The sequence below is a fragment of the Pongo pygmaeus genome, chromosome 5 (genome assembly GCF_028885625.2).
Source record: "Pongo pygmaeus isolate AG05252 chromosome 5, NHGRI_mPonPyg2-v2.0_pri, whole genome shotgun sequence".
Classification (NCBI taxonomy): domain Eukaryota; kingdom Metazoa; phylum Chordata; class Mammalia; order Primates; family Hominidae; genus Pongo; species Pongo pygmaeus.
In genome coordinates this window covers 29,948,829-29,962,768 of record NC_072378.2, presented here as the reverse complement: position 1 = coordinate 29,962,768, position 13,940 = coordinate 29,948,829, and the positions used below count along the sequence as shown (strand labels likewise).

Below are 13,940 nucleotides of genomic sequence, written 5' to 3'. Positions count from 1 at the left end.
TGATGATAGTTTCTTTTGCTGTGCACAAGCTCTTTTGTTTAATTAGACCCCATTTGTCAATTTTTGCTTTTGTCGCAGTTGCTTTTGGTGATGTCATCATAAAATCTTTCCCCATGCCTATGTCCTGAATGATATTGCCTAGATTTTCTTCCAGGGTTTTTCTGGTTTTGGGTTTTACATGTAAGTCTTTGATCCATCTTGAGTTAATTTTTGTGTAAGGTGTAAAGAAGGGGTCCAGTTTCAATTTTCTGCATATGGCTAGCCAGTTCTCCCAGCACCATTTATTAAATAGGGAATCCTTTCCCCATTGCTTGTTTTTGTCAGATTTGTTGCAGATCACGTGCTTGTAGATATGCGGTCTTATTTCTGAGTTCTCTATTCTGTTCCATTGGTCTATGTGCCTGTTTTTGTACTAGTACCATGCTGGTTTGGTTACTGTAGCCTTGTAGTATAGTATATATATATATATATATATATATATATATATAAAATTATACTTTAAGTTCTAGGGTACATGTGCACAATGTGCAGGTTTGTTACATATGTATACATGTGCCATATTAGTGTGCTGCACCCACTAACTCTTCATTTACATTAGGTATATCTCCTAATGCTATCCCTCCCCACTCCCCCCACCCCACAACAGGCCCCAGTGTGTGATGTTCCCCTTTCTGTGTCCAAGTATTCTTATTGTTCAATTCCCACCTATAAGTGAGAACACGTGGTGTTTGGTTTTTTGTCCTTGCAATAGTTTGCTGAGAATGATGGTTTCCAGCTTCATCCATGTCCCTACAAAGGACATGAACTCATCATTTTTTATGGCTGCATAGTATTCCATGGTATATATGTGCCACATTTTCTTAATCCAGTTTATCATTGTTGGACATTTGGGCTGGTTCCAAGTCTTTGCTATTGTGAGTAGTGCCGCAATAAACATACGTGTGCATGTGTCTTTATAGCGGCATGATTTATATTCCTTTGGGTGTCTTGCTCTGTCACCCAGGCTGGAGTGCAGTGTCGAGATCTCGGCTCACTGCAAGCTCCGCCTCCCGGTTTCATGCCATTCTCCTGCCTTAGCCTCCCAAGTGCAACAGACCAAGATCCAAGTGTCAGTGACCCCCAGTGATGGACAGAAGGAGGGAAGGTTTACTGGATGTGTCCTAGACCACAGGCAATCTAAGGAGAGTTGAGCAAGGCCACGGAGGAGTCCTTGAGCTACAGCTGGCCATCAGAGGAGTCCCCTCTCTTCCAGCAATGTCCTGCCTTAGTGTCACTGGTGTGACCCGTCAGTGGTTGGGAACAGCCCATGGGAAGCAGGGCCTCAGCACCAATGTACTGAGGATGTCAGAGCACAGTAGCAGGGCCTTGGGAGATTACCCAGGAGTGTGACTCAAACTTGCTGCCCTGCCAGGTCTGGGCCCTTGGAAATCAAATCCTCTCAGGCTGAATTGCTGGATGATTCTGCTCACACTTACAATGAGGCAAGGGGAACCAGAAGGCTCTCAGATGGATGTCTGGTTTCCACACACACTTCTACCTTCATTGTGTGAAAGTAGCCATGCCTCCTCCTAGGGATGAGGATCTATTACCTGGGCCTGGAGAGGAGGAGACCCTTCTTCTCACTAAGTGGTTTCTGGGCATATACTGTCCAAACTTCTCTGGTGACAACCATAATGTGTAGTTCAGTGGGCTGTCTTTTGTCTCCTTTTAAGGGTACCCTCTGGAAACCAGAACCTCGTATCCTGTACAGCCCAGTGTTGGGAGATAAAATAAGCAAAATACACCATTGAGTGAATCTAAGAAATTGGATGTGGAGCCAAACCTGCTTCCACCTTTTGATTTCTGGACACACATGTTCTTCCTATCGAGAACACAGCACCGTAGAGACGTCTCTGATTCAAACAATGCACCATGTCCTGAAAGATGGCACCCACCCCTCAGAGTGCTTCCTCCAGGCTGGCACTGAGCTGTGCCTGTAGAAGACCTGTCCAGCATTCCTTGTGGCTGGCAGCCCCTGGGTGGTGCAGATGGTGATAGGAATAGTGGAACCCACAGCCATGGAAACACTAAAACTTTCCCTGCCAAGTGGGTCCTTCAGGCAGATAATGGGCTAGGAGCACCGCCTGGCCTGCGGATCAGGAATGTGAACAGCCCCCAGAGAGTGGTGCTGGCTGAGTGTCTGAGAGCAGGAGAGAAAAACCCACCCATAGAATAGGTGCCTAACCCTGTGAAGATGAACCTGTGGCCCTTCCAGGATGGAGGTAGCTAAATGTAGTCAACTTGTCACTTAGTGGCTAGGTAGTTACCTAAAGAAACAGTGCCCCACTAGGGCACATCATGGGCCTCAAATGCCGATGAGTTGGACATTCAGAGGTGGCAGAAACTGGATCTGCCTTGGTAGGGGGAAGTCAGTGCTGTTGGCCCCATACATAGCCTCATGCCTACCTCTGTGGTTGCTCCATTCATGCACCCCTCCTACCAGGCCTGGGCTGACCCATGGTGAAGGCTGGCTAACTTCCATTTGTCTGTTTGGTTGTTCACTGCCACTTCAGACTTGGGTGTTTTCTGTGGGTGTCAACATAGGATTCAAGCTCAACCCAGGTGGACCATTTTCACCTCATGATGGATGCTATTGGGCTTGTACCATCTATGACTTTGTGGGTTACACAGGCACTTGGAACGACATAGTTGCTTGGTGTCCTGTGGTCAAGCATTCTATCTAATCAGGACAAGGAACACTAAAAGTTGCTTCTAACAGGGGGCTATGTCTCTGCCATGGATGACATGACCTTACTCCAGAATCCCAGGCCCTTCATTGTGACTCTCCCATTGGTGCTTGGTTGAGCTCCATCCCGCATCTTTCCCCACCACTGGCACCACCAGCACCAGGGGGTCTGAGGGATGGTGACTGCTTGCACCATGGCCTAGATCTGCTGCAGGGTCCTTTCCTGTATAGGCCCCACTTGAAGCTGGCATCCTCCTATGTCACCTAGACTGTGGGCCAAAGCAATATGTCTAGATGTGGAATGTGGTGTTGTCAGAACTCTAAGAGGCTCTTCAGGCAGTGTGCTTCCTTCCTTCTGGTGAGGATACAAGATGAAACAGTTTGTCTTTTACCTTGAAGAGGACACCTCTGCATTCCCCTAAACACTTGGCACTTGTTCACCCATAAAACTTCACTTTAGTGCCCACTTTTGAAGCTCTGTAAGGTTTATCTTCACCTTGTGGGGTGCGTGTGTTTTGCAAAGGACTCCAGTGCACTTTCTACCTGCTGCTCATCTACCCCAGTCAACATGAAGTTGTCAATGAAATGTACTGATTTAATATCCCAAAGGATGTACAGTATGTCTAGTATAGTCTTAAGCCTATACTGTAGCAGGCAGGGGAGTTACAATAGCCCTGAGGCAAATGATAAATAAATGTGTTGTTGATTCCACATGAATGTGAGTCACTCCATATCCCCTTCCTTCCTTCCTTCCTTTCTTTTTTTTTGAGGCAGAATCTTGCTGTGTCACCCAGGCTGGAGTGCAGTGGCGCCATCTCGGCTCACTGCAAGCTCCGCCTCCCGCCATTGTCCTGTCTCAGCCTCCCGAGTAGCTGGCACAACAGGCACCCGCCACCACGCTCAGCTCACTTTTTTGTATTTTTAGTAGACACAGGGTTTCACTGTGTTAGCCAGGATGGTCTCAATGTCCTGACCTCGTGATCCGCCTGCCTCAGCCTCCCAAAGTGCTGGGATTACAGGCATGAGCCACCACGCCCAGCCTTTTTTTTTTTTTTTTTGTTTTGAGACAAAGTCTTGCGCTTGTCCCCCAGGCTGGAGTGCGATGGTGTGATCTCTGCTCACTGCAACCTCCACCTCCCAGGTTCAAGCGACTCTCCTGCCTCAGACCCCCAAGTAGCTGGGATTACAGGCACCTGACACCACGCCCGGCTAATTTTTGTATTTTTAGTAGAGACGGGGTATTACAATGTTGGCCAGGATAGTCTAGAACTCCTGACCTCAGGTGATCCACCCACCTTGGCCTCCCAAAGCTGGGATTACAGGCGTGAGCCACCGCGCCCAGCCCGTATCCACTTTTAATTGGAGTGGAAAAGAATGCACTCACCAAATCCACACCTGCACACTGTGTGCCCAAGGCTTTGTTAACCTGCTCTACCAGTGATAACCAAACAACATAAAAGCTGTAATTGTAATTCCTACTTGGCCAGACCTGGAGTAACCTCATTCATGTTTTAGGCCTTACCAGGTTCCCTCAGGGACAGGCTGCTGGATTACATAGAGACAATAGACAGCATCAACACCACCCAGCATCCTTCAGCTCTCTAATGGTGGTGTGACCCTCACAATACTTTCAGTGTCTTCCACAAGACCCACCCTGGGACACACTATGATTTTTGGTTTGGCCAGAATGGGGGCAGTGTCAGAGATGTCCCTTGGGCTTTCAGCACAATGAGAGTTCTTACTCCACAGACTAGAGACCCAGTGTGGAGGTGGCTCCACTTAGCAGTGCATCAGTGTCAATTATGCACTCAGGGAATTGAAAGATATCCAGGGTTGGGTCTGTTGGCCTAGTGGTCCCATTGTGGGCCATAATGTGTGCAGGTTTACTCCCTGGCCTCCATAAGCCCCACTGTGATGGGAGACATGATAGTGCTATGGGCATCTGGGCATCAATGTCAGCTCACACCCAGTGTCAATAATCCCACCTGTTCTGCCTGTTTCCTTTCCCCAGTGTACAGTCTCCCAAGTAAATGTTTATAGGTTCCTTTGCAGAAAGACTGAGGAAATTGTCCCAGCATATACTTCCATGGAGTTGCAGGGTCTTCCTCCTAGGGGTTTGGACTCCTTCTCTTCACTAAGATCTGAATCTGAATCTTGGCTGAGGTCTAGGCATTGAGGATGGGATCATGACTTTGTATTGGATCAAACACCTTCACCCTCCTGCTCCTCAGTTCTTTCATTCTTATCATAGATATCAAACAGTGCCCTTGTTGGATGCCTGTCCTAACCCTGGGACACCACCCTCTATTATCCTTCCCCACATTCTCTGCAGCTTGAGTCCTCCTGGCTGCTCCTCTGAGGTTGCCATAGTAACCGTGCCCTCTGGCTTTTGCAGGTCACTTGTTCTCTGTCTCTTCAGGGCCACACTCTCCCCAGGGATATGGATAAATGCAACTCTGGGACCATCTTTACTACCATCACCCCAGCCTGCAGAGGACAACACCCCGACAGTTCTTAGTGATGCAGGTCCCTCTCATCATCAAGTTCCTGAGGCTCTGGTGGAAGGTGTGCCTTCTGGGCCCTCTTGTGGAGCATGATCCTGGTGGGCCTTCACCATGCCTACTTCCCTCAGCCTCCTTATTCCATCCTCTACATGTTCCAGGGCAACTAAGACATGTCTACCTTGTTGAGAGTTGGGCATCATTTTTTCTAGTCTATATGGATTCACCCCAGCAGTGGTTTTAGCCCCACTTATCAAAGTCCTGGGGTGTTTGATAAACCCATGCCTTGAGAAAGTGCCTCCAAGCCAAAGGATTTTTATCCATCCAGACTGAAATGCTGGTTCCTTGATCAAACACCCTCAAATTCCAATCCCAGAAGTGCTCCTCGGGCTCCTATGGGGAAATGGCGGCTAATTCCTGCAAAGCTCCTGAGTGGGATTCCCACAGAATCATAGAGATGAGGCTTTTGCAGCATCTTCCAGCATAGGAAGTGGGAACCATTACTAGAAAATGGCGAGCCTCCCCTGCATTCCCAGAGGGACCTGGAGGGCACCCATCGGATAACCGTGTTCCAGTTTCCAGAATCTCAGGTTTGCCCACCAGGACCTTGACGTTCCTGTAACAGGCCTGCTTTGGCTGAGTGTCAGACATCTCTGGAGCACTGTGGCCCTCGTAATGATGTCTTCAGCTACCATTCCATGCTATCTGCCCTTTCACTACAGGAGATAAATGCCTCTCCATGAGACACTGCAGAGGCTGTCACATATAGCTGATGACAGCTGTTAACAATCCACAGATTCTCATGATCCTTTTATAGGGAATCAACACAGTCGAGCAGTAACCAGCCAACTCCACTGTCTTTGTAGGTTTTCCCCCAACCCCGTCATTATTGTGCAGGGCATTCTATCACTGCACCTGCCATAGCATCCCCTAAGCAGGGCATCTCAGCTCAGCTCAGCTCAGCACTGAGGAGACCACAGCACCTCAGCTGCACCTTGTGCCATGGACTTTCTGTGTCCCCCACCAACCCAGGGGGCATCCGCTTAGCCTGCCAGGCAGTGGGCAAGATTATTTCAAATTCCCGTTTTTGCCTGTTTTCATGGGTCACCCTTCATACCACTTGTGTTAGTTACGGTCCCCTGAGGAGCAGACCCCAATACAGTATTAAACGTGCAAGGATTTATTAGGGGAAATACTTGTGAGAGAAATTCAGGAGAGAGACAGAAAACATTGGGGAAGCCATCAGACCAAACGGCGACTCTGAGCCCCAGTGAAGGAGAGAGGGCAGGAAGGTCATCTGGAAGCATCCTGGACCCTGTGCAGGCTAAGGGAAGTTCAGTAAGGGAGGCAGGGGGTCCTGGAGCTTCAGTCACCCTTCAGAGGAGAAATGTTCCTGCCTTAGTTTCTGCCCTGCTTTCCTCAATCATTGGCTGGAAAAGATCAGGGGCAGGTGTGGTCTCAGAGCAAATGTGGCAACAGATTTCAGGATTCAAGAGCTGGGGCCATCATCAATTCTGCTTCCTCTAGCTGAGGGGCTGGGATGTGCATTCTCATGACTGCTACAATGATCCAGTGGGGAGAGAGGAAAAAGGTTGATGATAAAGAGAAAAAAGGTACTAATTGATGAAGTGACACCTTTAAGTAACTGATAAGGGATGACGTTTGGGGCACCAGAAGAGGGACTGGCTCTGGCTGGGAGGAGAATGATTAACCCACAACAGTCCCTCACGTTGTAAAATGCCTGACATGTGGTGCAGCTGCAAATGCATGAGCAGATGGTGGTGGAATCTGTGAAGTTGTCTTCTAATGTGTTCAGTTTTCTCAGTGAAGTAGGAAGCAAGGTCATCAGCTGAAGTAAGAATGGGGAAGGAGGGTTGGATGTGTGAGCACAAAGAGAAGCTGTGTAACAGTCACCCAGGCCAAGAGGAGGCTGAGGGTGAGCCATGCGTGGAGAGGGTGATTGCTGGCCACATCAATGGTAGGGGCTCTCCATGAAGTTTGGAATCTTAAATTTAAAGAGACCAGTCAGTATGCTGTGTGCTGCTCTCCAGCCTCCTGCAGCTCATGGGGCAGATGCAGCGTAGACAGAGGTGGAATCCACCAGCTGTGTAGTTTTGCCAGGTGAGTATGACAATGCAAGGGAGAGGCAAGGGAGGGATTGAAATTATTTACTGTAGAGTTCAAAATGGGAGAGGATGGAGGAGAGGACACCAAGAGTGAGGGAAAGGGAGTAGATGGCAGGATCACTGGATTGGGAATCCCAGTGGGGTGGAAGGATTGTTGGAACTGATGTACTACAGGGTGGACTCCAAGCCTGGAAAGCAGGCACATACGCAATGAGTGGTTCACTGATATTACATCACAACATATGATAAAATGATAGTATCTGTGTCCTCAGAGCCTGTGGCCACCTTGCAAGGGGATGAGTGGAAAGATGGTCAGAAAGTGGGAAGTGTGAGATTGAGAGTATGGAAGGGCTGGGGTTCTTGGCTATGATGAGGCCTAGGGTATGACAAGGGCATGAGATTCAGGCAGAGACAGGAGAAGGTCATGGAGGAGAGAGTTCCAGGATCTGAGAGGCCAGGGAGCGAGGGCATCTTCTCTGCTATATGGGTGTCTATTGCTGCCATAAAAATTACCATAAACTGAGTGGCTTTAAACAGCACCTAATTATCATGTCACAGTCGTGTGGGTTGCAAGTCCACACAGTCTCATGGGGCTAAGATTAATGTACGGGAAGGTCTGCGTTCCTTCCCAGAGACTCGGGGGATGAATCCACTTCCAAGCTCATTCAGATTCTTGTCTGAATTCATTTCCTTGCAGATAGAACAGAAGTTTCCACTTGCTTGTTAAGAGCCACCCTTAGCTCCTAGAGACTTCTCTCAGGTACTCACGCATGGTGCCTAAGGCACATCCAATCCTCCTGCTTGGAACTTCTGACCTCCCCTCGCCTGTGTCTCCTCTGCCTTCCTCCTCTGCAGAATCTGACTTCAGCCAGGGCAGTTTCTCTGCTTTCAATGGCTCACGTGTTTTGATTGGGCCCACACAGATAGTCCGGGATAATCTCCCTGTTTTAAGGTCCTTAATCTTCATTACATGATTAATGTCCCTTTTGCCATACAATGCAACCTATTCACATATTCCAAGGATTAACACTGGACATCTTTGCGGACAATTACTCAGCCCACCACATCTGCATATGTGAAGAAACACAGTGCCAAGAAAAACTTCCTTGACACCAAGAGTCAAGGAAACGGCACTGCTGGAGAGAGTGACAGTGAACCAGCAGCTACAAGGGTCAGGATCAAGAGGAACAGCTTGGGGCCCACAGGGAATGGCTGCAATATGGGGAATGGGGCCCTAATCTGCTGACAGCTTAGGGGTTTAGGGAGGAGAGAGGGAGAAAGGTGTGAGAACCACAGTGAGGAGGAAGGACCCCACCTCACCTCTGAATCCAGGGGTACAAGTCCCTGGGAAAACTCCCCCGTGTGGGAGGACTTCGGAGGGGGTCATGTCCTCAGGGAGACCCAGGTTGCTGCTAGAGCTGTGAGGTGCAAGAGGGTGTAGAGGTTTTGCTAATCTTTTTGCTGGGGGAGGGTCTTGCATCAATGTTGACTATTGGCTGATCAGGAGGGTGGTTGCTAAAGACTGCTGTGGCAACTTCTTTAGATATGACAATAAAGTTTGTGGCTTGGATTGTAAAGCGGGAATCAGTACTTAGGTAAGATCAATATGAGTTTTCAAGTCAGGTGGACCTGAATATGAACCCTCCAGGCCCTTCCACCAGCTAGCTGTAGAGCCCTGGGCACATCTGGCCCACAGTTGGCCCTGACAGATACTTGCCCGGTGAGTGAGTGCTGAATGAACCCATATGAGTCAGTTTCCTCATCTGCAAACTGGTGATGTAATTCCTGCTTTGCCAATTTAGAAGGGTAAGTGAGAAGAAACACAGTGCCAAGAAAAACAGATGTAAGTCCTGTGGAAGGCTGGGCACTGGTGATCTAAAGCAAGTTCTGCCTAAACTGGCAGGAACATTTTTCACATTAGAAGTTGGTCTGGTTTCTGTCTGGGGCCAGTCTGAGAGGGAGGTGGAGGCAGCAGAGTGGGGCAGGGGTGGGGCCTATGCAGGGCCAAGCACTGAAGCAAAGCCAAGGCCTGGAGGGAGCCAGCTCCTGGTGTCTTCTGGGGAACTCAGACTGCTCCCTGCCTTAGCTACCATTGTCCTTTCTCTTCCAGGATCTCTCGGTGCTGTTGTCTTCACCTCTTCCTGCCCTCCTGGTTCCTAGCACTCCAGGACTCACAAAGATGCTGCTCTGAAAACCCCAAGGCAAGCGTGGAAGAGCAGAACAGCTCCAGGGGCAGTGGAAAGATGAGGTCATCCCCACATGTTGATGGACACCAAGGGTGGGGGTGGAGGAGATGAACGGGATCAGCACAGGAGTCGGGGGAATATCCTGTAAATCCCACCCTGCACCAACCTCACCCTTGCAGTTCCCTGCCTAGTTACAGCTCTCAGCTCTTTCCCAACCACACCCCAGCCCACACCTCAGGGCTCCCTCTCCCCACCCCCTCCAGAGCAGCACAGTCCACAGAGCCCTTGAACAGGAATTCCCCCTCATCTGACAGTTAATTATTTCTTAGCGGGGAGGGACAGCTGGTCCTCTCTTTCCAGTGAACCCATATCCTTGTTAAAGGCATCCAGTTATACTCCCTGAGCCAGAGAACTCTATTTGCCCCCCAGAGGCCTTTGCCCAATGCAAGGAGCTCCCTGGGCTTCTCAGTACAGGGGGCCTTGAGCTAATGGGCTAGAAAAAGATAAAGGGCAGTCAAATTCCTCATTTACAGCTAGACCCTGCAATACAGGTTCCAAGGGCCTCAGCACCCTGCCCTGGCTGATGCTCCCTCCACCACTCCCCCTCAACAGGGACCTGAGCCCCCCACACAGCTGAGCTGGCCCACGCTGAGGAGTTGCTGGAGCTGGACCAGGCCCTGGTGGAAGGGCAGGAGGGGATTAGGACTGAAGCCCTGGTGCTGAAGGTCCAGAAGCTGAAGGAACAGATGAGGAGGCACCAAGAGAGCCTGGGTGGAGACACTCAAGCTTCCCACCAGCATCCATGGCATCTTCCATCCTTGGAAATACTGCGCACCATCCCCCGGGAGCCCCGGGATCAGAAACATCCCAGCCTCTCTCAGGCAAGATAAAGCAGAAGAGACCCCAACAAAGGGCCAGAAATTGGCAGGTAGATGGGGAGCCAGGGCTCTGCAGTCTTAGTCCCATCCCCCTTTGACTTCACAGCAGGACACCCAGGCCTTACAGGAATTTACCCTGGACCATGCCCTAAAATAACGTCACCCCAAATACAATAAAACGAGAGAGCACCCACACATAATGCAGATGTACTTGTGTTTCAGGTTTAGTTGCATTAAAAATTCTGACAATCACGAATGAGGGTTCAGGAGTGGTGCTGATGCAGAAGAGGAAAGCCATGGTGGGTGGTGGTGGCTGTCAGGGGTAGGGACAGCAGGGTCTCCTTCACCCCCACCCTGCTGTCCTCTCCTGAAGGGCAGATGGTCACATTCCAGAATGAGAGTCTCCTACCATGTCTGTTCAACTGAGGAGGAAACGTGGCACAGTGAGAATAAGGCATGAAAAGGACAAAGCAAGGCAGGAACATGTGGCACACATGCAGATGCTGGTGTCCTGCCTGGGTTCAGAGGATGGACTTGGGGGTGAGGGAAGAGATGTAATATGATGAGAGAAGACAGAGACCCCACATAGAGGCCAGGAAAACATCCCAACACAGGATCAATGGCCAGGGGGTATGAACCAGCCAATTGTTCATTATGCATTAAGTGCCCATGACCTATATGATGGGATTGAAGACACAGTAAGGAATAGAGAGGAACTAAGGGTTTCATGAAATCAGCACTCACTGTGAAGGAGACGTCTGTCTCATCAGTTAGCTCACTAACACTGACCTCAGAGCGATGCTGCCCATCACTGAGGATCCTGGCATCATTCTCATCCGACACAAATGTGATGGCCAAGCCCTGTTCCAAACCAGCCTGCTCTAGTCGCCTGGAAGGAGACAGAGAGTAGGACTAGAAGACCCCAAAGAGGGAAGACAGCCAGAGGGAAGGATGAGGATGTGAGGTGTGAAAAGATACAGAAAATAAGTGCTTGGGAGACTGGGTGTCCTGCATGTGGAGCTTACCTGATGCAGGTAGGTCTCAGAATCTTTAGGCATGTCATAGGTAAAGGCAGTGTTCACTTGCTCCATGTCCATGCCTGGGCAAAATAGGGTTGGTAACCAAAGAATTGGCCTTTGAAAATCTTTTGGGGCCATTCTCAGACAAGTACAAAACAGCAAAAACTGTTAGTCACCTGAGGTGCATTCTTCTCAGGTTCAGAAATGAACCACATGTAAAAGAAACCAAAGGCTGTAATTCTCATGGCACCAAGAAAACTGGACTAGGGACCTGGAGAGCCATGTGCCTGTCATTGCTCCACCACTCACGTGCTGTGTGACTTCAGGAGAAGCTCTCTACTCCTAGGGCCTCTGATTCATCTGTGAATCATGGACAAACGCCTCCATTCTAGCAAACTTACTGAAATGCAGGGAGGACCAAGTAATCAACGCGGAGGAAAAAAACAAAGTGATGAAATTTACTCTTAGATAAGACTCTTAAGGAAAACGTACTTTAAAAGGAGGAGAAAACGTAGTTCCTGCCGTCCCCTGCTAAAAAGCCTCTTTGGTTTAGCAATTATGATTGTTCATCATCTTTCTATAAAATTAGGGCAAAACTAGCTCACTCAATATCTCAAATAAATTAAACACAGATTGTGATTCTATGTCCACAACTTTTGCTCTATGTGAAACTGAAAAGAAATGTGTGCACATCTGTGTTTGTGTGGTGGCCAGGAAACCCACAAAGACTTGGAAATGACCCTGTATCATCCATTTTCCATTGACTCACTCCATGTTTTGGAATCCCAGGTAATTCATATTTTTAAAAAAATCTCATGTTCATACATAGGACAGGGTGGAAAAGGTAATCTTTCTGTTTTAATTTGCTAGGGCTGCCATAACAAAGTACCACAGGCTGGATAAGTAAAATAACAAATATGTGTTGTCTCACAGTTCTGGAGGCTACAGGTGCAGGTCAAGGTGCTGCAGGGTTGCTTTTTTCTGAGGCCTCTTTCCTTGGCTTGTAGATGGTCACTGCTGTCTTCTCAACACAGGATTTCAACATATGAATTTTGGTTGGGGAGGGACACAATGCATCTCATAACAGTGTGGATCATCCTTGGTGGTGGATATTCTACAAAATAAAAGAGCCTATATCCCTTTGGCTGGATGCTTTCTCTTAGTTTTCTGAAATTTTGGTCTTGCCATAAGAACAAAAAAGAACAAGAACCAACATTTAGTTTTTCCAAGAAGGTGAACGCTCCCTATGTCTGAGTAATCCTGGACACCAAGAAGAGGTGCTGTGCTGTTCTCCAAAGTCTTACTTTCTCCAGGAATTCTGTTTCTGCCCTTTTAACTGGGAAGAAGATTCTTTCAGGAGAGCCACCTCTTCTGATGCTGTATGGGCTTCATTCTGCTGGAACTTACAAAGTTGATCTCAATAAAAAGGAAATATTTGCCAATTTTTATCGTGGTCATATTTTTGTACCTTTTAAAATGTCCCATATTGTGTTGAGTTTATTTTTAAAGTAATACATAACATTTACACATGTTTATGGGACACATGTGATCATTTGATATATGCACAGAATGTGGAATAATCAAGTCAGGGTGTTTAGGGAATCCATCACCTCAAGCATTTATCATTTCCTTGTGTTGGGAACATTTAAAATCCATTCTTCCAGCTATTTGAAATATACGTAATTGTTAGCTTTAGTTGGCCTACTGTGCTTTAGAACATTAGAACTTATTTTTTCTATATAACTGAATGTTTGTACCCATTATTCTACCTCTCTACATCTTCCCACCCCTACATTCTTCCCAACCTCTGGTAACTGTCATTATACTCTCTACCTCCACGAGATTAGCATTTTTAGCTCACACATATGAGTGACAACATGTGATATTTGTCTTTCCTTGCCTGGCTTATTTCACCTAACATGACCTCTGGTTCCATCCATGTTGCTGCAACTGACAGGATTTCACTCTTTTTTTAATGGCTGAATTACATTCCACTGTGTATATATACAACAGTTACTTTATTCACCCATTGATAAATTCACCCATTGATTTCACATCTTTGCTATTGTGAATAGTCCTTCAATAAACATGGGCATGCAGGTATTCTTTTGATATGTTGATTCCATTTTCTTTGGATAAATACCCAGAATTAGAATTGTTGCATCAAATAGTAGTTCTATTAATAGTTTCAGTTTTTTGAGAACTCACTATACTGTTTCCCATAATGCCTGCACTAATTTACGTGACCACCAGTAGTGTATAACAGTTCCCCTTTCTCCACACGCTCACCAACATCTATTATTTTTTATATTTTAATAATAGCCATTCTAACTAGGGTAAGATACATCTCATTGTGGTTTGATTTGCATTTTCCTGGTATTTAGTGATGTTGGGTGTTTTTCATACACCTGTTTGGCCCCTTGTATGCCTCCTCTTGGGAAATGTCTATTCAGATCCTTTGTTCACTTTTTAATTGAATTACTTGTATTTTTTATTGCTAAGTTT

The 13,940-nt window shown here is 47.6% G+C and overlaps 1 protein-coding gene across 20 annotated transcripts in view; it reads left to right on the top strand.

Annotated features, from left to right (window-relative positions):
* Positions 1-12,877, top strand: part of LOC129039306 (putative uncharacterized protein ZNRD1-AS1) — an 86,998-nt gene extending 74,121 nt beyond the window's left edge. For 11 of the 20 annotated variants that reach the window (XR_010126629.1, XR_010126632.1, XR_010126642.1 and 8 more), the window contains one exon: positions 9,463-12,877. Coding sequence is in view for 4 of the 20 variants with exons in the window: in XM_063665960.1 (XP_063522030.1) it covers positions 9,463-9,543 (81 nt within the window). In the remaining 16 variants the exon portion in view is untranslated. The remainder of the gene's footprint in view (positions 1-9,462) is intronic. The other 9 variants (XR_010126641.1, XR_010126650.1, XR_010126631.1 and 6 more) reach the window with 2 other exon arrangements.
* Positions 12,878-13,940: the final 1,063 nt, after the last annotated feature.